The sequence below is a fragment of the Polypterus senegalus genome, chromosome 18 (genome assembly GCF_016835505.1).
Source record: "Polypterus senegalus isolate Bchr_013 chromosome 18, ASM1683550v1, whole genome shotgun sequence".
Taxonomy (NCBI): Eukaryota; Metazoa; Chordata; class Cladistia; order Polypteriformes; family Polypteridae; genus Polypterus; species Polypterus senegalus.
In genome coordinates, this window is record NC_053171.1 from 30,228,250 (window position 1) to 30,254,836 (window position 26,587).

The 26,587-nt window shown below is 45.0% G+C and overlaps 1 protein-coding gene across 1 annotated transcript in view; it reads right to left on the reverse strand.

The window, feature by feature from the left end:
* Positions 1–9,532: 9,532 nt before the first annotated feature.
* The window catches only part of ppp1r13bb (protein phosphatase 1, regulatory subunit 13Bb), a 72,740-nt gene continuing 55,685 nt past the window's right edge, over positions 9,533–26,587 (reverse strand). Inside the window, 13 exon segments of the mRNA XM_039741829.1 lie at positions 9,533–10,517; positions 10,609–10,808; positions 12,612–12,778; positions 13,061–13,194; positions 13,281–13,418; positions 13,634–14,397; positions 14,500–14,986; positions 15,109–15,257; positions 20,948–21,085; positions 22,816–23,008; positions 23,163–23,211; positions 23,213–23,325; positions 25,118–25,314. Of these exon segments, the coding sequence (XP_039597763.1) occupies positions 10,476–10,517; positions 10,609–10,808; positions 12,612–12,778; positions 13,061–13,194; positions 13,281–13,418; positions 13,634–14,397; positions 14,500–14,986; positions 15,109–15,257; positions 20,948–21,085; positions 22,816–23,008; positions 23,163–23,211; positions 23,213–23,325; positions 25,118–25,314 (2,771 nt within the window). The 3' untranslated portion in view covers positions 9,533–10,475.

A 26,587-nucleotide genomic window follows, 5' to 3' on the forward strand; every position in this document is an offset into this window, starting at 1 on the left:
AGTAAAGCCGATAACACATTAGACGACTTCTAGTCAGAGGGGGTGCCATCCTCGATGACTGCAGCTGCTGAGCCCGTCCATCGCCTGAGCACGTCAGATTGCATCACTAGAACGTGCAGGGTATGACTGCATGATGACTTTCCAGCAGGTTCAGCTTTGCAAAGCATCACAAGCTCACCCCTTTTTTCTGACAGGCAATAAGCTGCTTGCCATGCGAAGGCTCTACAGGAGTGGCAAGTTCAGCAGCAGTTTTTTTTTTAGTAGCATATTCGGCTTGTCGGGTCCAAAACAGGCAAGTTTCTTATTCCTCACCACTGCTTTCCATGCATTGTATGTCTGGGTGAGCACCACTTGGTTGTCAGCTCTCGTACACAGTGAGGCAGCCCCTACAACTTACCTGCTTCTATTTTGTTGGGATGAGTCACAGACCGGACTGAGTTGCTCAGTATGTCTGACTACACAACTGGGGTCATGGGAGCGCACCAAGACTGCCTCTAACTCGCTAATGTCATGTAATTGAAACGTGTAATGTGACAGGCCTTAAAATATCTCTGTTACAAAAAAAAAAAAAATCGTGGATGGCTTGATAGAAGACGAGACGTGATTTTTCTCGGAGACACTTTCAAGTCCCGTGAGACAAAAGCACAGCTGCTGTACGGGCTTTTAAATGGTCGACGCGCAGCACGGCAGCAGCAAGCCAACAGCTGATTGAGCAGAGAGGAGGCAAAGAAAAATATTTGTTTCCCAATGTATCACCGTTTGAGAGGGTTTTGGAGGAGCGACTGCATCTCCTTCGCGTGCGTTCAGCCCCCCTCTTCTCAATGCGAGCAGCAGAGACGCAAAGTGGCTGGCATATAGCGCGCCCCGGGGGGTGGGCAAGTGAAGGGAGCAGGGGGCATAGCCCCCTAGTACCTGGAAAACAAATCTCCATCTGCTTCATGGTTCTATAACAGCAGCTGAAAATTCGGTCATCCCCGTCACAATTTTTTGCTTCATGGTAAGTATAAATTAATCACAATCCCACCATGCAACAAAAGAGTCTTTTTAGTGTCTCTTTGTATTCTGCTTCACTAACTTGACAATATGGATTATACAAGAGCACAAAGGTGTCCGTGTGGCATCATGTTTGGGCTGCCTTTCTGATAGATGTACGTGTTTCCTTTGTTTCTGGTGTGTACTGTTAAACAAGGAGCAGATTTTTTTTGATAATATTTTCTCTCGGTAGATGTAAATCATTAGGCATTGTGTTTTACATGTGCTTTAATAACCCTGTTATTTACAGAAACCTGCTTTAAAAAATGCCATGTATACCGTTATTCTAGGTAGAGAAACTAGGATACTGACTGCGCATACCCGGCTATGTGGTCGTGTACACCCTTAACCAGGCTGCAGTTAAAGACTGTTGCACTCTGTTAGCCTGCAGCCGTGGGTAGAAAACGGTGGAAACATTCACATAAATCAACTTCCTGAGGTGAGAGCTCGGGCAATCGCACTATTCCTTCTCCAGGTTGAAATAATGTCTTAATATTTTAATAATTGCTAAATTATTAATGAGATTAACGTACAGTGCTCAAGTCAGCAGCACAGTCTTGGACAACACTGGGTTCAGGCTTGTTTTCGGATTCACGGTGGGCCATTTTTATGACATTGAAGTATTTTGCCGTAGGAGAACTTCTTCATAAGTGGACTCGTGCAGGTAAAGGGGGTTTTTAAGAAAGCAGGTTTCTGCCTTAACTGAGTTACTCGTCTGATCTTAGACAGACCATGGACACCAGAAGTCTGCTTGTTGAGTTGAATAAGAATATGCATCGGACTTGCAGCCAGCCCCTCTGCTCACAGGACCCCAAGTAATTCTTTGCTGGTTACATTAGGTGGCTCAGCTTGGATCACTCGAGATAACAAATGTAGTGACGCTGAGAGAGCCTGCCACTGTGAGATATGATGCCCTCGCCATTAGAGGTTCATCCCTAATTGCTGTTTTTATATATCCATGGATCTATTTTTTTTTTAAATGGACTTTTCCAAACCGTGATTAAGAGGAACAAATGCCTACCCAGGAGCAAGACCCATTCTAGCTGGGAACTGAGTCAGTCCCATTAAGCTTTAGTTTCATGTTTCTGATGTGTGTGGATTATTGTGAAAGTAACTTGCAAAATACATGCTTTTTGTTAAAATATTGTTATTGTTGAGGATACGACTAGAAAACTCACTTGTGGATCACGCGTCTTTTTCCTCCAGCATTGGTTTCTATTATATCAAACTTTTTTTTTTTTCTCCTCCATTCTGCATGAAAAAAAGAGATTACTTTTTTTTTTTTTGTTGTTAAATATAGCATATGGGTAAGTAACACAAACGCATGCTAGTTTTGGGTGAAGTATTCCTTTGAGAAAAAGAAAAATGGATGGCTTCTCAACTTATCTTGCAAGAAAAAAAATAAATACAAGCTGAATAAATGAAAATGCTGAAATCAAAAGCCACGTCCACCCTGATCAGGGCGCACACACTTCTCCGATGTAGCCGCTTTAGCAGCTTCGGTTCAACTACAGCCCATGGGTCAGATTACATGCCCCTCAGTCAGTCAAGCATTCACCGATTTCCAAATTGTTTGGTGTAATTTGTCTTGGAGTGTAAAACTCTATTGTAATTTAATTCACCGCTTAGAGTTGGATCCATTTTGATTAGTGACATAAAGAAGCAGAAAGCAAATAATGGACTGCAAAATACATTTTAACAAAGCTGTATGTTTTATTGTGTAAAGCCAATGTCACTTAACGTGACTTCCAGTTGTGGGGCATGTCAGACTTGCCGACTGCAGGGGCTGACCTTGATGTTGCACTGTGTCAGTTTAAATGGCTTCGCATCGCTGCCCACGTACCATTTAGTGACCTTCCATCGCGTTTGTCCTCGCACCCTTTTCTGACAGCCAGTAACAGAGCCTGTGTTGTATGAAGGGTTAACCACTACGGTAAATTCAGCTGCCGTCTCGCAATTCCCATTTGAATTTGTGGGAGAAAGTCGCGGACAGGTTGGAATGACTCGGCACGGTATAACAGACTAAGATTAAGTAAATGGTAAAGTCGTTTAATGTGACATGGCTGTAAAGATTAAGACTTTCAGCGTACAAAAAGTACAAGCACAGGGGACATTTTTTCTGCCAAACATGCAGACTGTCGTGTGCCGAGGTGCTAATTCTGCCTTCAAACCAGGTGAACGTTTACCAGCTCAGCAAATATTCGTTTCTCTGCCATTCTATTGTCCACGTAAGCCACAGAGGTTTGCATAAATGAACAAAGATCAGCACGGGGGATCAGCCCCTCGTCAGTCTCTGTTGATTTGCTGACATTCATAAAGATAAGTGGTCTTCGATGCTGGTGCCTTGTGCTCTAACCTTCAACTACACAAAAGCAGCAGAAGAATTAAAACTGGAACTGATCGACCTGCAGCATCTGTGCTTCTGTAAAGTGGGAGAAATTCTTCAACAAGGCCACGATTCACCACATTCGACGGCGCCACATGCTGGTGTAATTTGTATCTGCTTACGTCTGGGGGCAGACCTTCAGCTTGATGAACGTCAACGGGTCACACCTTGGATGACGGCTGAGGGACCGCAGCCTTAGCAGTAGGGTAGGGACCGCCACAACACCGCTTTCAGTGGATTGCAAAACTGAGGGGATCAGCTGCATGGCTCTCATTATTCAAGATGGCTTTCGGATGAGAGTTTATTCTCCACAGGTTATCCTTAATCTTTCCCTAAGTAATAAGTCTTTGTTGGATTTTAAACTTGTAAAGGGCTAAGGCTATCTGTAGTAATGGAATGAAGAGGTTCATCAGCCAGTTTGAAACTACCAAATCGGTGCTATTGTCCCATGAAGCTCAGCTGCAAGATCAGGGCTCAAACTCAAATAGACCTCAATCCTGCACTTTCAAGTTCAGTAACTAAAGAAGGCCGTCACTGAGTCTTCATCCGAAAGATGTGGACCATCCACTGTCACTTGAGCAGGCCAATGGGGTTGGACTGGGACGTTTGTGTCTGAAGGGGACAGTCGTGAACGGAGACTGTAAGAGTGAGATTAGTGGTGGAAGACGGTGGTCCTCCACCATGACCAGTATGTTAAGGTGATGACAGGGGTCAGATGAGTCGTGATGTTTAAGCCCCCTTCTCCACATTTACGTTGAATGAAAGTGGGAGGCAGGAGGTGAATCATCATAGGACAGCTGTTTGCCATGAAAAGTCATTTATAGCTGAGGTTTGTGTGTAGGAGTGCAAGTGTGAGATGAGAGCAAAAAATGGAAACCATAAAAGAGGAATCAAAAAGTGGGAGTTGGAGTGGAGAAATGAGAATGTACGAAATTTGACATTCGGCCCATCAGGCTCGTTTATTTAGCTAAGTTGTTCCAATATCTCATCCACATTTTTCTAAAAGGGTGTCGAGGTTTCTTTTTCAACTCCGTGGCTCGATTGTTTGTTCCAGATTCTTGAAGTGCTTACTGGCTTCAGTTCTAAATGCTTGACCCCTTAATTTCTCCTGGTGTCCTCGAGTATGTGATTCATCATTAATTTAGAAGATTTCTGTTGAATCTGCTTTATCTTTCTTTACCTTTTGAAAATTTTTAAGATCTGGATTAGCCTTATTGAGACTAAACAGGTTTAACTCTTGGAGTCGGTCACAGTAGGACATGTCCTTAAGTGTTAGGATGCACTTGGCTGGTCGTCTCTGCAGAGCTTCAAGGGCTGCTGTGTGTGTTTTTTTTTTTTTTATAGCGCAGTGATGAGTCGTCCAAGTTGCTGTGCTAATTTTAAATTAATAATCACGCCCCAGATAATGCGGGGTCCGATGTGTGTGAGTTCATTTTGTTGATGACGCCATACACACATGCAGAGTCAGGCGGATCAGCCAGTAGCCGCTGGTGCCACAGAGGGAGCAGCTCCTCGCTCCTGTGTCCAACTAGGCGGGCAATATAAGGGGAACCTGCACGGCCGAAAAAGTAAAACAAATGACAGATTGGCCGAAGAGAAAGAATGAAAGCTAAAGGAGAAAAAGAAAGAAGGCAGGAGCGAGAGAGGGCCAGCGCAAGACAGGAGGAAGTAGGCAGACAAGAATGAGAGCCCCCGGAGAGGAGTGTGTGGCCAGCACTTGAGGGGGCTGAGGGTTCGCAGGAACAGAAGCAACACGATTACACTGGAGGGACTCGCCCACGAGGCAGGGGGCGGCAGCAGGAGTCCGAACGAGTGGAAGCTCGGCAGTGCCCCGTAGGATGGGTGTCGGGGTCACGAGCAGCAACTGAGGGTTGTCTGCGCTCATTGGATGACAGCGCTCTGTGCTGTAAGACCTGAATGGGATAAGGCAGAGAGACGTCGGTTTTAGAAGGCTGGACCTGGACAGGTGAGTTTTACAGGACGGCTTCCTGCATGGTACTGTAACCTCCCACACATTATGCAGTTTTTATGGGATTATTTGTTTATGGGAGAATACATTGCACTGTTGAACACTTCTGTTTGGTTTTTAATAAAAGCACTGAACACTGCTTGCACCTACCACTTGCCGTGGCTCATCTTGCTTACCTTATCAATGGTGGTGGCTTGGAGCCAACCCGCACTGTCACTAGCATGGTGACCCGAATTGCACACAATGCTCCAGCTGTGCTCTCACTGGTATGTTATACAGTTAGAGCAGAACATCCCTTAGGTTATATTGTGAAAACTTAAAATATAACGTTTTATTTGTCTTTTTAATCTCTTCTGCACATTGCTTAGATGATGAAAACGCTGTGTCGTCATAAACCCCTAAAGGTTTTCCAGAGGTCACTGTATTTGCAATTGACGTTCCTTTCACTCAATTCATGTCCTTCCATTTTTTTCTCCAAGTAACCAATCGCCACACAATAAATGTCTTTGTATTCGCTACCCTCCTGTTTAATACATGCTTTAATGCATTTTGTCATGAAAATGATATCGTGTACATCTTAGTATTCTAAAATGTTCAGAAAGCTGTAATATTAAGAATGCAATGTATTCTGTGTGGCAATCACTGCCTGCGCGCTCCTGTTGGTGTGTCGAGGTATGGATTCTTCACGCCCCCATGTTTAATTATTAACAGTATGCATTATTAAAATGAAATTAACAACCTGTAAAATGTAATATAAATCCTGCATCTCATCCTAACAATGATATCAAGTATACATCCTTGTATTCTAACGGCACACAGCCGCAAGAGGATCAGTCGTGGAAATGCAAATCGACGTTGAAGCCAGTCATCATCATCTGTAAATATGCGCTCTTTCTATTGAATTGAATTGAAATGAACTGAATTCCTTTATTGTCATTGTATGGTACAGTGGGATTCAATATGCAACTCCTCCATTAACTAATTTTCTTACACAATGATTAAAAAAATATGATGTAAGACATCAAAAAAAAAAGTGCAAATGGTTCATAAAGTGTCTCCGGTTGTGCAGTGTTACAGTTGTAGTGGAAGTGTTCAGAGAGGTAATTGTAATTCAAAGTACAAACAGTTCTACCGTGAGCACTTGATGGACTGATTGAGTGCGTTTGTAGCTCTTAGGATGAAACAGTTTCTGAAGCGTGAAGTCTATCCATTAAAGGCTCTGAAGCATTTGCCGAATAGGAGAAGTTCAAATAGACTGTGGCATAGCTGAGTGGAATCCATTCAGATGCTGGTGCCTTTCCTGATGTGCTATAAGTGTCCCCCAGGGTAGATGCTGTATCCCGATAATCCTCTGCACTCTTGACACAACCCACCGTAGAGCTTTCCAATCAGCTGCTGTGAAAATGTGATACCACACACACACACACGCACAATGCGTTAAAATAGTGGTGAGTGGTGCACTGAGTGTAACAACGCTAAAGCAGCAGTGGTATGTGGAATAGTTTGGCCATTGTGTGCACCATTATATTGTTACAGAATGATTACAGTCAAGTGCCTTAAATTTGTATGTGATATGCAATTTATTTCAGTGTATTTGATAAAGCGCATGTCATGGATGTGAATCAAAAAAAAAAAGGCATTGTGTGAGAGAGCGAGAGAGAGGTTAGGAGTAGGCACTGATACAGCGCATTGCCGCCCCCACCACACAACAAACCAACTGGGGATTCCAGATTAGGACCCAAGTGCAGCCATACAACGGGTGACACCGCAGCACCACACTAGTTCAGATGGAGTGGAACAGCGTGAGAATTTTTTATGGTGGCTGGAGTGCCAACTGTGCCACCAACCCCCAGGTTTTTCCCTGCAGGTCCCCGCAGATTTAACGTCATACCCAGGACAGAGCAATTGCTGGTTAAGGGACTTGCTCAAGGGCCCAACAGAGCAGAGACTCTTTGGGCATTTTACGGGATTCGAACCGGCAACCTTCGGATTGCCAGTGCAGATCCCTAGCCTCAGAGCCACCACTCTGCCATGATGAGTATATTGGATGAGTGTGAGGCTGCTATGAAAATGTGCGTAGTTTTACGCCAAGGTTAGTTTTTGTACATTTTAAAGTGAGTGTGGATACAGGCGTACACACCATTTATACATGAGGCCCCAGCTTCCTATAATTCTAGATTTTTTCCAACCATGGCAAACACATAAATGCACCCTTGGATGTATGACAGTGTGTAGGCCCAATCAAGTACCTCATGTATCTACGTTTGACTGTATTTGCAGAAATCCTGTAGGCTGAGGAAGAGTGGCTGATGTAGTACTGAAAATAAAATACACGGGCCAGGGACAGCATTAACGGTCATAACCGTCTCTCTTACCGATCTTCATTAAGCCCATCATTGGAGATCTTATCCAGATACTTTATAAAGGTTGTCAAAGTTTTCACTTGCACTGTGTGACTTGCTAGTTTGTTACAGCTGCACACAACTGTTTTTGTAGAGAGATAATTCATGGCTTCAGTCTGAAATGTACTTTTCTTTTATATCCTCCAGTTTCCTTGAGTATGTCATTCTTCATGGTTTAATCAAAAGAATTCTGCAGGATCACCTTTATAGGTTCACAGAGTCATTATTAATTCATATTCAAAACACACTAGAATTTTAACTTGCATGTGCTGATCAACTTATCAGATGTTGTCATTCTCCGGTGCCATAATCAGTGCATATTACTACCATACCTCAACAGTTGCATCTTCCTTACCTGAAAAATCTCAGATAATTGACAGGCTACAATAATTAGAAAAGATTATAAAGCGCAGTTAAGTAGCTTCATCGATACCTTTGAGATTTCTGAAGACCTGGCTCATGTACCCATGTAGACAGCGCCACTCAAGACTGGACAGGTTGACTCACTGTTAGGACCTGAGGCTTAAGACCTTCTTTGTTTTTTGACTTTGACTCCTGTCTTGCCTTGCCAGGAAAGAGCACCACAGATGTGATGTTTGGTCTTAGGGTGTTAATGGAGAAGTAGAGAAGGCCAGAAGGAGTTACACTGTGGATCTAGAGAAAGCATACAACATGGGTCCCAGGCGAGGAGTTTTGCTATTGTATGATGAAGTCAGAAGTATCAGAGAAGTATGCAAGAGTGGCACAGGATATGGACGAGGGAAGTATGACAGTGGTGAGGTCTGCATTTAAGGTGGAGGTGGGATTGCATCAGGGATCGGCTCTGAGCCCTTTCTTATTTGAAGTGGTGATGGACGGGTTGACCGAGGAGATTAGACAGGAATCCCTGTGGACTATGATGTTTGCTGATGACATTGTGATCTGTAGCAATAGTAGGGAGCAGCTTGAAGAGACCCTGGAGAGGTGGAGTTATGCTCTAGAGAGGAGAGGAATGAAGGTCAATAGGAGCAAGACAGAATACATGTGTGAATGAGAATAGTGAGGATGCAAGGAGTAGAGTTGTCAAAAGTGGATGAGTTTAAATATTTGGGATCAGCAGTACAGAGTAATGGGGATTGTGGAAGAGAGGTGAAAAAGAGAATGCAGGCAGGTGGAATGGGTGGAGAAGAGTGTCAGGAGTGATTTGTGACAGACGGGTATCAGCAAGAGTGAAAGGGAAGGTCTACAGGACGGTAGTGAGACCAGCTATGTTATATGGGTTGGAGACGGTGGCACTGACCAGAAAGCAGGAGAAAGAGCTGAAGGTGGCAGAGTTAAAGATGCTAAGATTTGCATTGGGAGTGACAAGGATGGATAGGATTAGAAATGAGGACATTAGAGGGTCAGCTCAAGTTGTATGGTTGGGAGACAAAGTCAGAAAGGTGAGATTGTGTTGGTTTGGACATGTGCAGAGGAGAAATGCTGGGGATAATGGGGTAAGGATGTTAAGGATAGAGCTGCCAGGTAAGAGGAAGGCCTAAGAGAAGGTTAATGGATGTGGTGAGAGAGGACATGCAGGTGATGGGTGTTAAAGAACAAGATGTAGAGGACATGAAGATAAGGAAACAGGTGATCTGCTGTGGCGACCCCTAACGGGAGCAGCTGAAAACAGAAATAGAAAATTCCTGTCTTGACTTGAAGAATAATTCACACAAGCCATTAAGCGTAGTCAGCAGGCCTGCCCATTGAGACACAGAGAGCAACTTCATGCCAAGGCATCGTTTAATTGTGCACATTTACATTACACTTGGTGTTAGTCAAGTTTCTGTGTTTGCTATACATAACTGCAGCAGAGATACATTTTCATACGCCAATAAACATCTCTTCACCTCTGACAGAATGATATTTACAGGTTTACTTCACAGTGGATAAGCTCTTTACGGCATTGCTCAGATGGGTAAGAATGACACAATACTTGAAACATGAAGCCAGCGGCTGCTACGGAACATACAATTGCATCTTTTTGTTTTGTTTCTTTTTAAATTATGTAGGGGAATAACTCTTGTGGAAAATAGCTTTACAATAGTTCTTGTACAAAAGCAGTCAATAGAAGCATGTGCATGACCCTCAAGGATGAAATAGTTATTGCATCAGACCCCTGACGACGAGAGATTAAGGAACACAGAAGCTCCATCTGGATAAGCGTTCGACTCTTTCGTTACCCCTCGCTACCCTGAGGCCCGTGTGCTCTCTACGTGGCCTCCAGTGCTTTACTTCACATCTTTCACTCGAGACTTACCTAAATGCCGTTGCCATACTTGCCTGTGGCCACTCGGTCGGCCGCCCTCCCCAACCCCTGACTTAAACACAACACAACACAGCAGGTGTCCTACATGCTTCATACCGGGCTACCTCACCCCACTGTCTCTCCACTACTTTCTATGTCTAAAATATCCCCCAGATTTTTCAGAGTTACTATCCAGAACAGCCCCTGTGTTTCAGGGAGACAGGATGACGCAGAATCCCAGTGCACTGAGAAGAGTGTGAACTTTACCAAAGGTTTTGTGATGAGATTGTCTGTCAGGGAGAGAGAAAGAGGAGGAGGAGATAGGGAGAAAAAGAAAGGAGCACCAGTTTGAGAAGAATTTCCAGTGTCAGCCTGGTGCCATTCCAGTTCTCTTTCCAGGATTCCAACAGCAGCAGGTGCTCATGCCAGGGATCGTTGGCGAGGTTTAATTCGGGGATAAAGCTAGAAGACAGAGAGAATAAAAGAGGAGAGTGTTATTCCATTGTCTAGGTGTTCATTAAAAATAGGATGAGGCTAATGTTTGGACACTTACCCCCAAAAGGTTACGGGGGACGTAGCCCTCCTTGTCATTAAGGCGCCCCCACCACCACTCTGTCTCTACGTCATCTTTTCGCCTCAAGATCGTGATGGCATCACCTTCTCGGAAAGAGAGTTCATCATTGTTCTGGGCCTCGAAATCCCACAGCGCGTACACCATGCCTTTGTTCATGACACCCATCTTCTCCTGCACACCTGTGAGTGGAGATTTGAGAGGAGGGTCAGCTCAGCAAAGCAGAGAACGGGAGTCAAGGGCGCTATATGAACAAAAGGAGCCTGTAATGGGGATGAGAATGGAGGAAGCCTAAGAGAGAAACTGCTGCTGGGTGGCATGATACCCTCCCAGACACACGGTGGACACCAGACATGCAGTATTATTGTTCAGCAGAATTCCCTTTAGAGCGACTGAGTAAGTTATCAGCTTCTGACACTCAGACCCCAAGTTTGTGCAGCCAGACCCTCCATGTGTGGAGGTGAAGCTGAGAGGGCCAGGACCCAGAGTGATTTCTCACTGGTGCGGTTAATGGCTCGCCTTGGATCACAAGTGTAGGGAGGCTGAGACAGAGCGCCTGCCACTGTGAGATAGGGTACCCTCTCGGACACTACTGTACTTACGACACCAGGGGTCTGCTTGTTAAGCTGTCCATCCATCCATCCATTTTCCGACCCGCTGAATCCGAACACAGGGTGATCAGGGGAATTCCCTTTAGAGAGGTGGAAGAAGTACCACCTGCATCTGACTCAGGCCTCAGGTTTGCAGCTAAGCCCTTTGTGTGCAGGACCCCCTGAGTAATTCTTTGCTGGTTACATTAGGGGGCTCGTCTTGGATCACTCAGGAGAGACAAGTGTAGAGAGATGGGAGTGAGGCTGAGTGAGACAGGCGACCTGCACTGTGAGATATAATGTCCTCCCCATTGCATTGAAAGTCAAGAGGCCTGCTTGGTCATCTGAGCACGGAAAAGTTGCTTTAGGGCAGCTGAATGAGCTGCAGACCTCCACAGCTCTGCTCTACTGATGGGCCAATCAAATGTCACACATCCAATAATGGTTTGCAGCCTATGCATTACACATCACTCAAGTAATGTAACATCCCTGGTAACTTGGGTTTTTCTTAACACACCCATTTCAAGATGTACCTCACGCATCTTCCTCATAAAGCATCCTTAACATGATGGTTAAGATTAAGGTTGTGGCAGGGTTATCTTACTGTGGAGTAATGACGACTATCGATGAGGTGTGTCTTGTAGTAGGAGTGTCACAATGTGCCCAGGGCCTTAGCCGATATCCTTCTTTCAGTTTTTCTCGGTATAAATCATGTGACATAAACATACAATCCAATTGGCAGAAGTTCAGACGGCTGCAGCTAGACCCTTCTCAAGAAGTCAATTCTGACTCAGAGGCCCTGGGTTCATGGCCAGCCATCTCCATTTAAGGATGTGATATAAGAGAGATAGGCGAGACACCGAGCGATTCCCTAACAGTGACAAGGGACAGGCGAGTCTACAAAGGGGGCAGCAAAACTGAGATAGAGAGAGTGCCTGCTACCCTCTGTGCCACAGTAGAAGTCAACAGACCTGCTTACTCAGCTGACCAGAGGGGTTCCATTTAGGTCTACTTGAAGGGTTGTCTCTTCTGAACATGGAGACCCCAAGTTTACAACCAAGCTGTCTGTGTAAGGATGAAAAACGGACAGGGGTGAGACCCAAGTGATTCCACGCCGGTGACACATTGTGTGTGGAGTCTGCGTGAGGTCTAACTTTCTACTTCCGCCCCAGCAAGGTGCTTTTGCAGATTCAAGGGTGCAGAGGATCACTCTGGTAACAAGGCCACTGGTAGGCTTTAAAAAATGTGCATAAAGCAACACCAAGTAGGAAATTAAAGAGTCTGAATGACAAGTGAGCCCACCCAATAAAGGGAATACAAAGCCCCTAGGTGGTTAAGTGAAAGGAAGTGCAGCAAAAGGCTTAAAACACAGCTGCTGCCCACTGACATTCCTACCATATAGGAACTGGGAACACTGGATGTAGCCTTCCTCCATCTCCTCACACTTGTCTGCGGCTGTCTCCACATCGCTGATGGTTGAAGCAAAGATGGCTGCTCCAGATTCGACCAGCAGTTTGCAGAGGTGGACGCTGTTGCAGGAGGCAGCACAGTGAAGCGGGGTCCTGGGTGAAAAGAGTAGCACAATGGTCAGGCTTGTGGGTGGGGTGCCTGCTTTCACAACTCTGTCTACTCACTGATGTTTAAAATCAAAATAATAAAAAGCAACTGCTTAAAAAGAAACTCTCCGGAGGGGACCATGTTTAAGGTGAGCGTATTGGACAGCTTTTTAAAAAAGAGTGGTCTGCATAGCTTGCCACTTGGACCATGCAGTGCTCAGGAAAGTTCGAGACTAACTTTGTCCAATTGCTACCCTAGAAGGAGACCCAAGAGCCCACAACACTTACCATCCATCACTGTCAGCTGCATTGACGTTCACTCCGAAGTCCAGTAGGAATTTGACAATGTGGTGGTGGCCAGCACACACAGCGTTGTGAAGCGGGGTGATGCCTTCATCATTGGGAGTGCTGGGATTGTCAACCTACAGGTAGAGGATGTGGTGAGAAGGAATTTGCGTTCTACCTTCCAAATCTACCAAGGTCCCTGCCTCTGCTGTTACAGCTTTACCTCATAGATGATTCTCTGCACCAAGTCAAACTCCCCCTCCAACGATGCGTCCAGGAGAAGAGCCAGCGGGTTGAATTTTACCCTCAGCCCGTGACCTGTTCGCTCAGAATTGGGCTTTTTCAAGTTTGTCCTCTTGACCTGGGAAAGACAGAAGGAAAGGGAATGTGAGGTGGACCTTTGGGTAGCTATGGATGTCCAGTTGCATCTAAGAAATGCACAGATTATATCAAATTGTAGGAGAACCCAATGTTTAAGGCTTAAGCTGGTATCCGTTGGTCCATTTTCTAACTAGGTCTTGGACCACACACTTAATAGTTTGTGTCTCAGCACATGCAGAAATGCAATAAACTCACTGAAGGCTGGACCGGGGCCTCCACCTCCTCTGGTGAGCTGACTTCAGCAATGGGACTTGGCAGCCCTTCAGTGAATGCTGGTGCCAGCGAGGGGTTGTTGTTGTTGTTATCCTGGCTCGTCTCAGTAGGCTGATTGCTATCTTCCGTGGTCACTTCCTGGGTGGGTGAAGGTGGCCGATTGTCATTTGCATCTGGTGTGGTTGCCTGGAGGTCAGGCACTGCAGGGGAGTCTATCTTTCCAGGAGAGGAGAGAGAGATGGGCATGGGTTCTGCCAAGTTCCCATTAGTGTTGCCATTGTCCATGTCAGCCAGCACACCACCAATGTAATCAGGTGGGTTGGTGGGCTGGTAGAAGGGGGTTCCTCCCCCAACACTTTCCATGCCTCCAGCCAACGTATTAAAACGCTGGTAGAGAAGCTTCTGAATGTTAGGACCACTTGGACCTTCCGGTTCGGTAATGGAACTGCGCTTCTTCAGTGGCCGTGGTGCATTAGCTAGTTTCTTGCGCAGGGCTTCCAGATCAGCATCGCTCTGGTAGCGGAGGGGCGAATGCACAATGGGTGTGAGCTTGGTGGGGCTGAGTGGTCGGGGGATATTCTCCACAGCAGGGTTGTCAGTAGGTGGAGCAGGTAAATTCTCAGAGTCCGGCTCCCGCTCACTGGTGTCCTCCAGACTCGGTGGTGCTGAAGGACAAGGCTGGCCCTGCACGAAGGGCAGAGGTGATGACGTAGTGGAGCTGGATGCCAATACCGGCTTCCCGTAAACTACAAGAAAAGAGAGACGGGGGGTGAGTGAGGACTGGTGATAAAAAGACGACCCAAGTAATCTGTGCCCATTCTACTTATACCCACTGTCAACCATCTCACCTGCTTTAACCGTAGATGTTTTGTTCAGGGTGCTGTAGGCAGTCTGGTAGCTCTTTGGCGGGGTGGCTTGCTGCAGGTACATGGAGTAGATGGAGCTGGAGTTCACTGTCTGCGGACCTTTCCTTGGCGACTGGGGGCGGGACCCCTTATCAGTGAGAAACGGGCGAACAGCCACAGCAAGTGGTGGGTCCACCCTGCTCTCCCCCGGGGGGAATAAGGGGCTACTATGTGGCTGGTAGGTGGGGCTTGGGGGGACAGGGATTCTCTGCTGAATTTGTTGGGATGAGCCAGGTGGTGCTGGGGGAAGAGGTCGCTGCCAGCTGGCTGGGTTTGAACTCTGTCTCGGCAGACTGCTATCTTTTCGTCGCTCCAGGGAACTAGTAGAGCCAGCCCCCATAAGCACCGGGCTGGGGTAGGTGCCGTAGTTATGGGGCACCTGCTTTGGTGCACTGGGAGCAGAAGGAGGTGCCTTGCTAGGGTCGTGACTCTAAAAACAGAACAACAATAAAATCAATAAGCCTCACTATGCCACCCTTATACTCTCTAGAGGAATACTAAGATCTACCATCTCCCCATGGCCCCAGTTAACACTGTCAAAAAACTACTGACCTTGTCTCCACCAGGGGGCGCTGAGGGGCTCTGCACAGCTCCTGCTTTTGCAGGCATATCCATGCTACTCTCCTTCCACTCACTTCCTGCAGCCTTAACGGTGGTGCCTGTTCCTTGCTTGGTAAGAGTGGGCCAGGAAGCATCATTTGCTGTATGAAAAATAAAAGTCGTTTAGGATTTGTGGGATACATAAACCAGATGCAGCAGACAGCTCATTTGATCCACACAGGGGTCTGTAGCACCGAAAGGCCAAAAAGAAAGTCATAAAATGTCCAACTCCAAACAAATTAAACCTCTCCAGCAGTTAAGCAAATCTGGTGCATGCTCACACAAACATGCATGTGCTCTGTCACACATACAGACTGGCGTACGTAGAGGTACAGACTCGCACGAGCAGAAAGAGATGTGTAATCAGACACACATTAGGCATGGGACTTGACAGGGACCCCAAGAGACGATATTATCCATTGCTTGGGGGTCATGATTTGACAATAATGAGATTTTCTTATGTTTAAAAATATCAAGTATTGCGATTGACTTCTGCAATATGTTACAACCAGTAACGGCAGACTGCACGATAACATGAAGTGAATACACTTGTACTTTTCATCCTCTTTCTCTGTACGTTTAGCATTCGTTTGCTCAGAGGTTGATGCGCTTGCTGCTTCCTGAGCGGCTCCTCTTTTCTCCAGCCTATCGGCCCATTTCTTCTCTTCTTTCGTCTGCATCTTTTCGCGTTAAAACTGATTAAGTCAGTGTTTGTGTTGCAATTACTTAGTACGATTTCTTTAATTTTTCACTTAAGCTGGCATTTAAGTGTTCAATCTGCCACAAGAAGGATTTAAGACATGAAGAGGTAGAGGAAGTGACGGCGAAGGTGGTAGGGAATGAGAACGGCGCCCGTATGCATGTGTTGGCCGCTACCGAGAGTTGATTCTACAATAAAGTTAAAAATAAAAAGAGAAAAAAAAAATCATCACCCTGAAAGCGGACAGTAGACATCACGTAGTACAGTATATGCGTACCAAATTTCAGGTCAATAGGTCAAACAGTTTGAGAGCTACAGGTGATTTAAAATCCTGGACAGACAAACGGACAGCCACGGTATCGTATTATATAAGAAGATTATCCTTTCCTCTTAATTGAGAGAAAAAAAAAGCACAATCTGTTAAACCCCTTGACTCAATTCAAGCCCCTTAAATCTCTTTTTATCTATAACGCCAATGTCACTTACGCAATTTGTTTCGTTTTGTCGGGGGACATGTCAAATTGTACCATGACAGTTTAGCCGACTGGAAATCGCTCACTATGTCGCATTTAGTGACTGTATGCTGACTTTCCAGCACAATTTTGTTTTGTGTTTTTTTTTTACAGACAATAGCGAGCTGCCTGACGGAGCCAGAGCTGTATGAAGGGTCAACAGGTACGGCGAGTTAAGTCACAATCTTGGCCCTTTTTTCATTTTTCCATTCTGTCATGGTACGTAAAACATGAGACAACAGCCAGACGAGCTGTAATATACGTTTACGTATACTCGATATGCTCCCGCAGTAACCGACACCCACGGTGCAGAGCACATACTCCCAAGAACACAGACAGGACTCGCCACACACACAGCATAACCATTTAAAGACCCAAGTGATTTGCCCTCATGAGCTGCTGAACTACAGAGTCTTATCACGGTGTGCTTCAGTCATTGTGCTTAATTCCTACTCATTGTCAAATTACAGTATGGCGGTGTAGGACATGGAGAGAGGTACAAATCACAACCCTCCTCTTCCATGTTACAATTAATTGTGCAAGCCAAGCAGAAATCACCTCCACACAATTTATTGCATTTCCCAAACCAAAAAAAAAATCCCAAAAACAACTCCCCAAGCCAGATTAAATCACAGCAGACCATTATGTCCACAGGGCTCGCTCTGAATCAGATCCAGCATGCCAAAGCCTTAACACGTAATTCCTGGTTATGAACCAATTACCGTTTGACACGCGACCAACCAGATTCCATGCAAGGCGGAGATGACCGGTGCTGTGAAACCCGGCAGAGCTGAGCTGCCTTTTCAAATCTCTCCCTACAGGCCTGGGCTGGACTGGAGTCAGGGATCCCAGAATTTGTGTGATCAAGTCGCTCACTTCATTCTGCTCTTGTCTTGATGGTGTCCTTCCTCAAACAGGAAGAAGACTACCACCTCAATTTTGAGATAGGCATGCATGAGTGTAAACGTTAGTGTAAGTGAATGTGGGCATGGAGTGCTGGGGTGGGGTGGCACTGAACATTACAAACGGCACCCCTGTTAAGGAGTTATGGCAGGCAAACATTACCTGGACCTCTGTGTGTAATTGGTTGCATTATATGAGGAGGTGTGCTCAAAAATGGATGCCTGGTGAGAAGTCCAGTTTCTCCATAGCAGCACTTTTAAACAATATTAGCCAAGCAGCTGCAACTCCACATGACATTTTTGTGTTCTGATGCCTTGGCTGCTTTACTAAACATCGACATCTCTAAGACTTGAGGTAAGCAGCATGTAGGAAGAAAGGCAACTCTGCCAGGCACTCGGCCATGCCGCACTGCGAGGTTCCACAGCAGCTTTTGTCTTTTTGGCAGATTAGCTCCAGCCAACGCTGGCTTCTCAGGGTTATATGCACGCTGATTAGTTCACTGGTTGTAGTTGATTTCTTCCCAAATTTACCCTCCTAAAGTGAATTTGCTGCATTTTCATTACACTTCATAACACTTTACATGAACCTTATCAGTACAACGTAAGCTGGGCCTGGATTTGGTTCAAGTGGCAATGAGCCAAACGGGTCAAACCAGGAGAGACAGGCACTTAGTTGTATAGGCTGGGACCATCTCTGCATCGTCGGCCCACTACACGTTATCTGCCTTTCTGGTCCGAATTTACATTCAAAGCATCTGCAAGTGTAGCTTGAATGGACATTGAGTGCCACTTTGAAGATGCCACAGTCAGTGAGGACCAGGGTAGAAATGTGTGTGCAGGAAGCCAGAGGAGCAGCCCAGATGGGTGTACTAAGACCAGTGCAGGAGACCACCAAGGACACCCTGTACCTACTACTGGGCTGTGGGGGCCAACAGTGGCCTTTAGAATTGTCGGAGAGGCTGCGCACCAATTGCTGCACCTTCTGTTTTTCTGCTCATCGAGAGCGCGTTCATAACTACATACAATAAGTGGACCCATTGTGTTGCCTTTTATGTGTTGCATGTTGTTTCAGTTTACTGTTTGTTGTATTTATTTGCCATCTGACCGGTCACATGGTGGGAACTACTCTGTAGGAGACAGGATTTCATTGTACTCTGTGCGCACTGTACACACAACAAGCTTGAAGTAATTGCATGATTTGGGCTCAGCATGTTCCTCTGTGGCAGCTGTCCAGAAAAGAATTGGTTTTTCATAACAGCTAACGTGATTTTTTTTCTGTGGTGCAAGTGAGTTGGCAGGCCCTGCTCAGTTCGATTGTAACATCCAGGTAGAAAGATAGGCTTACCAAGGTGGACAAGGACAATCAGAGCCCGGGTACTGCAGTGGGCGTCTCGGGCACTGAAGGAGAGGCCCCCGGCCTTACTATGGTGGGGTGTGTGTGTGTGTGTGAGCGTTTCTGTTCTTTAGGAGATTTCTTTAATAATAAAAAAAAAACACGTCTGACTCATCTGAACCTTAGCAAATCACGTCAGTGGCTGTGAAACTGGACAGTTCCTTGAAAATATGAGCAACCACTAAGTGAGAGACTTACTGTAGGTGTCCCACCATAGTTGGCAGTCAGTGCTTTGTATGTTGTGAAGACTTGTAGCAGTGCTGCTTTTTAAAATTCCACGCTGTGCACCATACATTAACCTATGTCACCGCACTACTGTTAAATTTCAAAGTCTGGCCCACTCCTCAAAATATGCTTGACTTAAAATTATAAAGCAGGCAGTACTGCCATTGGAAGAAAAGCTAAACATGTCGTCTTAACCGTGGTGGGATGACACTTCTGAATGCTCCTCTTTTAAGATAACACTTATCTGGCGTATAGAGGCCTATTTATAGTCACACAATGAAGTTGCATATTAAGCATTATGCCTACAAATATGGCAGCTCTACTGGTAGAGAGTCATAATGCCTTCTATCTTCATTTAATTCTATTTAAATCCATCCAAGCTCCTTTAGCCAGGTCCTTCAGAGCAGCTACTTCATTGAGCCACTCACAGGCCATAGAGGGTCCTTTGCACCTTTCAGTGTTCATCTCTCAGTAAGTACATACTGTCTGTTGGCAGGTCTGCAGGTACCTTGAGCTGTTGGGTTTGTCAGACTGAGGTAGCTGATGTTGTCCCCAGACCACGTCAGTTTACATGACTGAACATTTTGCAACTGCGTGACGACTTTCCAGCACAGTCGTACTCGTCCCTTTTTCTGACAGCCAATAGCGTGCTGCCTGACAGAGAAGGAGCTGTACAAAGGGTTTATGGGTACGGCAAGATCAGCAGCAGTCTCAGCCTTTTTTTTTTTTTTTCCCCCATTCTGTTGTGGTACATAAAACACGAGACTTCAGACAGATGACTTTCTCTTCTGCCTGTGAGGTCCAATACGGCCGTGTTCCTTATTCCTTGTCACTGCACCACATACATTGTACTTCTGGATGAGCATTCATTGGTTGTCGGGTTCTCAAGGATATCGTGTTCGCCGCAATGACTAAAGGCAAAATTACATCTGTTTGATGTTGTCGGAGTGGGTCGTGGACGAGCTGGAGGAACTCACTGGGTATTTCCGACTTGTTAAGATTACGTAAATGAAGGCCAAAAAATTACTTGATTTGACATGGCCTTTATATGCCTGTTAGTATGGCTTTTATATTTAGTGATCATAATACAAGAAATTCATGGGTGCCGCTTTTAGTGCACATCCACTTTCCTGCGTTCCACTTAAATGGCACATGCCATGCTAATAAAATGTCAATATAAAGTCCAAAATGTAAACTCCCTCTAAAAGCCATCCATCGCAGGTAGGGGTTTGTGGAGCAGACTAAGCTGAAACACCTTTACTGATCTCAATTGACTTCGTGGATTTAAGATGAGACTGAAATGTTATGAAGATCTGCAGTTATGTGTGTGCACAAGAGAGATTCAGCATGACTGTTAACACAGCATCGTTTTCAGGGATCTCAAATATTTTATAGCTTGGAGCTGCTTTATGTTAGGACTGGGACTTCCTTTGTGGACAAATTTGTGTTGGAATGGAAATAATGCGTGTCGATCAGCCTTCTGTTGACTGCCTTCGAACTGAGAGGTCACACTGCAAACATCTCAACTGGAACACCTTGCTGTAGCTTTGCTTTAACACATTTGACTGTCATTTGAGGTTTACAACTTTGTTCCTCAAGTTGGTTTTCTTTTCACCTAACATGTCAGTAGCCATCTTGCAAGTAAGTGAACTCTTTTCCTATCACTTTAATGTGGACATTTATTCACATGGTTGGGCAGAGTGACATGGAATTAAAACGTTTTTTGTCGATATCTCCAAAGACCAAGCATTTGTTAGAAGTCACTCTGTGCAGTGCTCTGTTATTGAAGATCCTGTTAATTTTTCCCATGAGGTACCTGGAGCTTTCTGATTGTAATAATTATGATTGTGAATTTGGTGGGTCCCTCTCTATACATGAGCTCATCTGACACGTGATAGTGGGCTCTGTCTGCAGAAATCCTCTCCTCGAATGCTTAACGCCTCCCACGTGGGCAGGGACATAGCCTGTCTCTCCGGTAAGACATACAGCAAGGCTCAGCCATGCTGGTCTGACAAGGTTCATTTTCTGCTACATCTAGACCAGACCCCGGCAGACTCACGGGACTGTGTGTCAGACAGAAAGGATGCCAAGTGGGTATATCTGGGATCTGGAGGCGGTGAGACGGGATCCACTAGGATGTCTAAATCAGAAATCTTCCAGGTGGCTGGAGATTTTTTCAAACACCGGCCTTCCGTCTCTGCCCAAGAAAGACCAAGCACAGAACCAGGCAACCATCACAGGACCAGAAGTGATAGGGAGGGTGAGGGGAAAAAAAAAAAAAAAAAAAGATTGGGGTGTCGGGGGGGAAAGTAGATCAATGATAACAGAGAGAAAGAGACAAAGAAAGAAATTAGAAAAAAAAAAAGAAACACAAAAGCACAAAAATGGCAAAGGAATATATTGCAAGCACATGAAAGCCAACATGAAGGTTTATTCAGGTTCTTCTCAGACATGGGACTGAGCAGGCACATTCACAGCACTGCAGAAGTTCAAGTGAACATGAAATGAAAGGTTGTCACTAACATTCAGAAGTGATGTCTTCAAGCTCTGTGTTGCTGCCATGAGTGTCTGGTCAGCACCAAGATAAAGTCAGATGGACAGAAAAATTAAACAACTGCCCAAATATAAAGTCAATAACATAACAAGAACAAGAGAGGGCTGCGTAGTCTCCACATGTTAGTTTAGGGGTCCCATTAGCCAAGTCGCCAGTCTCTGCTGAGGAACGTCTCCCCCTAAGCTGCACATCCTTCCTGATACAGCAGCTGCAGGACTTATACTAGAGGCCTTGGGATTACAGGGTCCCCTATCCAGACAGCAGAGCTAAAGGAGAACGCCTTCTAGTATAATGGCTGATTAGACTTTAAAGTATCAGGGTGGCTCTTGCAGCCCTTCTGTTACAGAGGCCATGATGATATACATCTTGTGGATTGGAGGGGCTGCAGCAATGCAGACAGCTTTGCCCAACTAGGGGCCCTGATCAGTAGAATGAAGGACAAACCGCCTGATCAGTAGAATGAAGGACAAACTGATCATCTCTTGGTCCTGACCCTCCAAATAGCTTAGTTGTTGATATAGGGTGCAGTATAACCAGGGGCATCTGGGGGTCATTACATCCAAAAAGGCAACAATGGTTATGGGTGTGCTGCATAGATTTAAGACATCATGCCAAGGCAATGACCTGAGAGTCTGTTTTGGGAGATGGAGGTCTAAAGTCCTCTGGTAAGGTGGCAGAGTGACCAGACATGGGGAATGGAAAAGCGAGGAGGTCAGAGATTTAGGGCAACTGAGGGGTACAATTGTTACGTACGCTTTTTGTCAGACGGACCATTTCAGGATGGATAATGGCCGTTTTTCTACTGATGTTTTTTTTCACCTTCCCCTTCATTTGTCTATTTTTGTTACAAATATACGTGTCCTTTTTAGGAGTGCACTGCAGCTCCATATAACTACACAGGTTTTATTCTCATAATAAAACAACTGATTCCATCTTTTGGAATGACATCCGTCATCAGTGCTACTGTTAGTTTTCTCTCTGCTGCAGAATACATGGCTGATTAAGGCTGTTGTTACTATAGCAACAGCCACAGAGATGACCAAATCCTTAACTTCCTTCCACCAAGTAAGCTCTAGTATTTCTACCCATCTCTGAGATAAGGTGCAAACTTATATGTTACCCATCCTGGCAGGGGACCCACAGAGTCAGGTGGGGTGTAAATCGGAAGGCCCTCGTATTTGCTTTTCTGCCTACTTCTCCTAGACACATACAAACATTCAAATATCACAGCATGCGGCTGTGTCCTTGTTTTTGCTTTATTGATTTTTCCATCATTCCGTGTCCTCATAAACAGGTCACACAGTCAACCTTTTCCACTAGTCCACGTGTTTGTAAAACACTATGTTTTCAGGCAGTATTATTAGCAAACTTACCCGACTTGGACCTGGCGTGACCCAAGGTGCCAGACACACTAAGAGACTGTGGCTTCACAGGTTCGCCTGGGACTGGATAGGTGCCTTCTGATCGGCCTGGTGCAGGAACTTGGATGTAAGGTCCAACAGCTGCCACTCGCCCAGTGTTAGCAGGAGCGGGCTGAGGTGACAGCGATCCATTAATGCGATTCAACTGCAGTGGGAAGAAGAGCTGATTGTCAGAGCAATGTCCCCAAGAATAGCATGAGCAACCACAACAGGACAAAACTGGACTAACATGTTACTGGCACACAAAACATGCAACCACACACAAGACACACAACCCTCCCCGTGCCCAGGCGCCTTACAGGGATGTTTTCTTTTTGACGTGCCTCAGCTTTTTTCTTGTAGAGACGCTCGCAGCTCATTGATGCGCTTGTCCATTGTGGATACTTCCATGTTGCGCTTGTTTAGAAGCTCCTTCTGCTGCTGCAGCTTGGCATTCTGTTCTTGGTTTAGTTTGTTGCGTATCTAAGAAAAAACGCAGGAAGGTTGATGGGGATATGGGTGCTGAATATTGCAATTTCCAGATTTTAAAACAAATATTAACATGCTGACCAGCAGATACAAACTTTACAGTAGCCATTGAGCACCCTGATTGGACTGGAGACCACCTCCCAAAAGCTAATAGTTAAAATGGGCAAGTTCGCCTGTTTCCTCTCTATCTCAACTTTAACTGCAGATTGACTCACATTCTGAACCATCGTCACCACAGTCACCAACCCTATTCATTTATTTAAAAAGCATTTTAACTGTTGCCCCGTCTTCTGCCCCACAAAACAGCTACATTAAGACACAAAAAATGCCGTGCCACCCAAAATGAACATTAGGCAAACGCCAATTTTCATATACTAAGAGCTCCACAGCCCAAAGTGCAAGCATCTGACCATTCTGCCCTAAGAAATAAAGAGAGTTTCTTTAGAGTGGCAAATGAGGACACACTGGCATTCTCTGTCTTGATGCCACATTGAGCGTCTTCTATCTCTGACAAAGAGATGCTCTGATTCTAGTGAAGAATGACACCAGAACTTGCTATGAAGTAATAGATGATCTTCGTTCCCACACTGGAGAATGGTACAATTACTTGGCACGAAACACAACTAGTCCTTCTCTCGGATTAAGTAACGACACAAGCATTTGCTCTGAGACACTATGTGGCCTCTACTGAAAGTTTAGACTGGTACAACCACCTGATGTGCAGCACAAAAGAATCCCCCTAACCATGGTGTAGACTGGCACAATCACTTTCTCTAGAACAATAAGGATGTTTCTACCCATAGGGAAGACAGGCACAGGCAATTTCTCAGGGACACTATGAGCCTCATACTAAAGTTGTACTTTCTTTGAATCACACTGGGCTTTTTCTGCCCATAAAGAAGACTGGTATGTGCACATTCTTCAAGATACCATAAGCCTGACATTAAAAGTGAAGAAGGTTGGCACAAGCAATTTCTCTGAAACACTATGCGCCCACAGCTAACAGTGTAGATTGGCATAATCATTTTTTTTTTCTTGAAGCTCAAGCAATTCTATAAGAAACAATGAACTTTTAACTGAAGTTGTAGTCTGCAACAACTTTGTCTTAGAAGTTATGGAGTGAGTGGACTGGCAAAAGTACTTAATTTGACACACATAAACCTCACCTGCCAATAGTGAAGACTGGTATTTATTGAATTCTTCCTAGAGTTACAGATTGGCAGAATCCTTTCCTCAAAGACAATAGTAGACTTCAATTAAGGCAGACAATGGCAAAAGCAGTTTCTCCAAGATGTTAAAAGGCCTCTAATAAGGTATAATGGCACAATCATTTTCTTCCAAAATACAGTAAGCCTTTTGGTAAAGGCACAGACTTTCTCTGTGATGCCTAAAGGCCTTTCTGTCTATAGCAAAACACTGGCACAAATAGGCGGAGACCCCTAATAAGGTGCAGACTAGTACAAGTGCTGTACCTCCTTTGAGGCATGTGAGCTCTGTCGACCAGAGTGAAAACAGGATGAAGCACTCTCTCCAAGACAACTACCCAAGGTACCGGCTGGCCCAACTGTTTTCTTTGAGACACTATGAGGACCCTATAAAGGTGTCGGCTGACAGAAGCACAGTCTTTTTGATACTAAACGTTTCCTGCCTACAGAAAAGAGTGACACAAGAAACTTCACCCACACACTATCAGCTGCCTAATAAAGATGTAGACTGGCACAAGCTCTTCCTCTTGAACACTATGAGCATGATCACTTCCCCCAAGATATTTTTCCATGCATGCTACCTGCAGCTCCTGGTACAGCTTCTTCAGCTCTAGTGCAGCAGCTCCAGTGACCTGCCCACTGAATGTCTGGAAACCATTCAGCTTCCCTTTGCGCAGATCTTCCAGTTGCTGGGTTAGCTGGTCCACTTTCAACACTGCAGCCTGTAGTTCATGCTGCTTCTCCTGAAACATGGCGTTGATGTGTTCAATTTCAGCAGCTGTTGAAGAATAATAAAGCAAAAACTTAAAAAACTGGGGCTAAGAGCGAGTGTACAGACTTGGAGGCTGACAGATGAAAGAATCTCAGCAAGATCAGGACAACCCTGACAGGAAGTAGCACTCCTTCCAGGAGACACGCAAAAGAACAATGACTGGATGTTTTCTTTGAATTTTTTTTTTTTTGAGATAAGACGATCAAATTCAATAAAACTATTCAAAGCATTGGTCCCTTTTTTGTGGTCAGGATGCATTTCCACTTGGATATCAAGCATGAAGTTGAGAGTTTTGCATGATACCCATTTTTATGACAGTCTATTACAGAATAAATAAGAAGCACAGATTCAGTGAACATATGCAGTACATACAGAAGGGTGAAGATAAGAAAGTCGCCCGAAAAGAGGAAACAAATGATAACAGCCTCAGAGGAAATGGACACAAGCAACTGGAGGCAGGTATCTTAACCTGCAGCACTTCCCAATATCCTTTATGCCCTCAACGACCCACCGCTTCTCTTTTCTGACTAATTCATTGAGTAGGCCGATGAATATCTACAGATACAAAGCAACAATGGCAGATGGGTTTTTCCCTAACCCAACAGGTTACCTGTTATGTGTTTTACATATAAATTCCTTTTTATGTCCCTTTTGTACATTTTTGGTCCTTTGGCTATTATCATTTATGTTATTGTTGCTTTTTATGTTTTATTATCTGTATAATTTTCTTTCGTATCAGTTTTGTTTACTATTTGTTTGTTTTTTTGTGTGTGTGTGGATGCTTGTTGTGCCACATTCCTGGTGTTTTGTGGGTGGTTCTTCAAGTATTGGGGTCACCTGTCAATCTCCATTGAGGCACGGATTCCAGCCCGGAAAAAGGCTCATGGGGATTTCAGTCCCTCGTGAAACACTGTCTAAGCTTGCCGATTTTCCCTTTTATTTTCTGTGTTATGGGACTTGATTGCATAGGTTTGCGTTATTGCCAGCTGCTTTTGCCTTTTTTTTTCATTCATTTGACCATCTTGTTATTTTCCATCCATAAGCTAGAGGTTTACAGTTATTCTCCCTCCAGTGCGGCCTGGGATATATTTTGTGAACATTACTTATATATTTGAACTCCATTCCACCTACTTAAGATTCACATTACCATGCTGTGGCACCCCACTCCTGTTGTGGTTAGGATGTTGCTCCCATGAACGTATTTGGTCCCAAGTGTTGTAGATCTGAGACAGCGCTGTTGTTGTCCTAGTTGTAATTCAATAGGTAAGAAGAGTGGAAA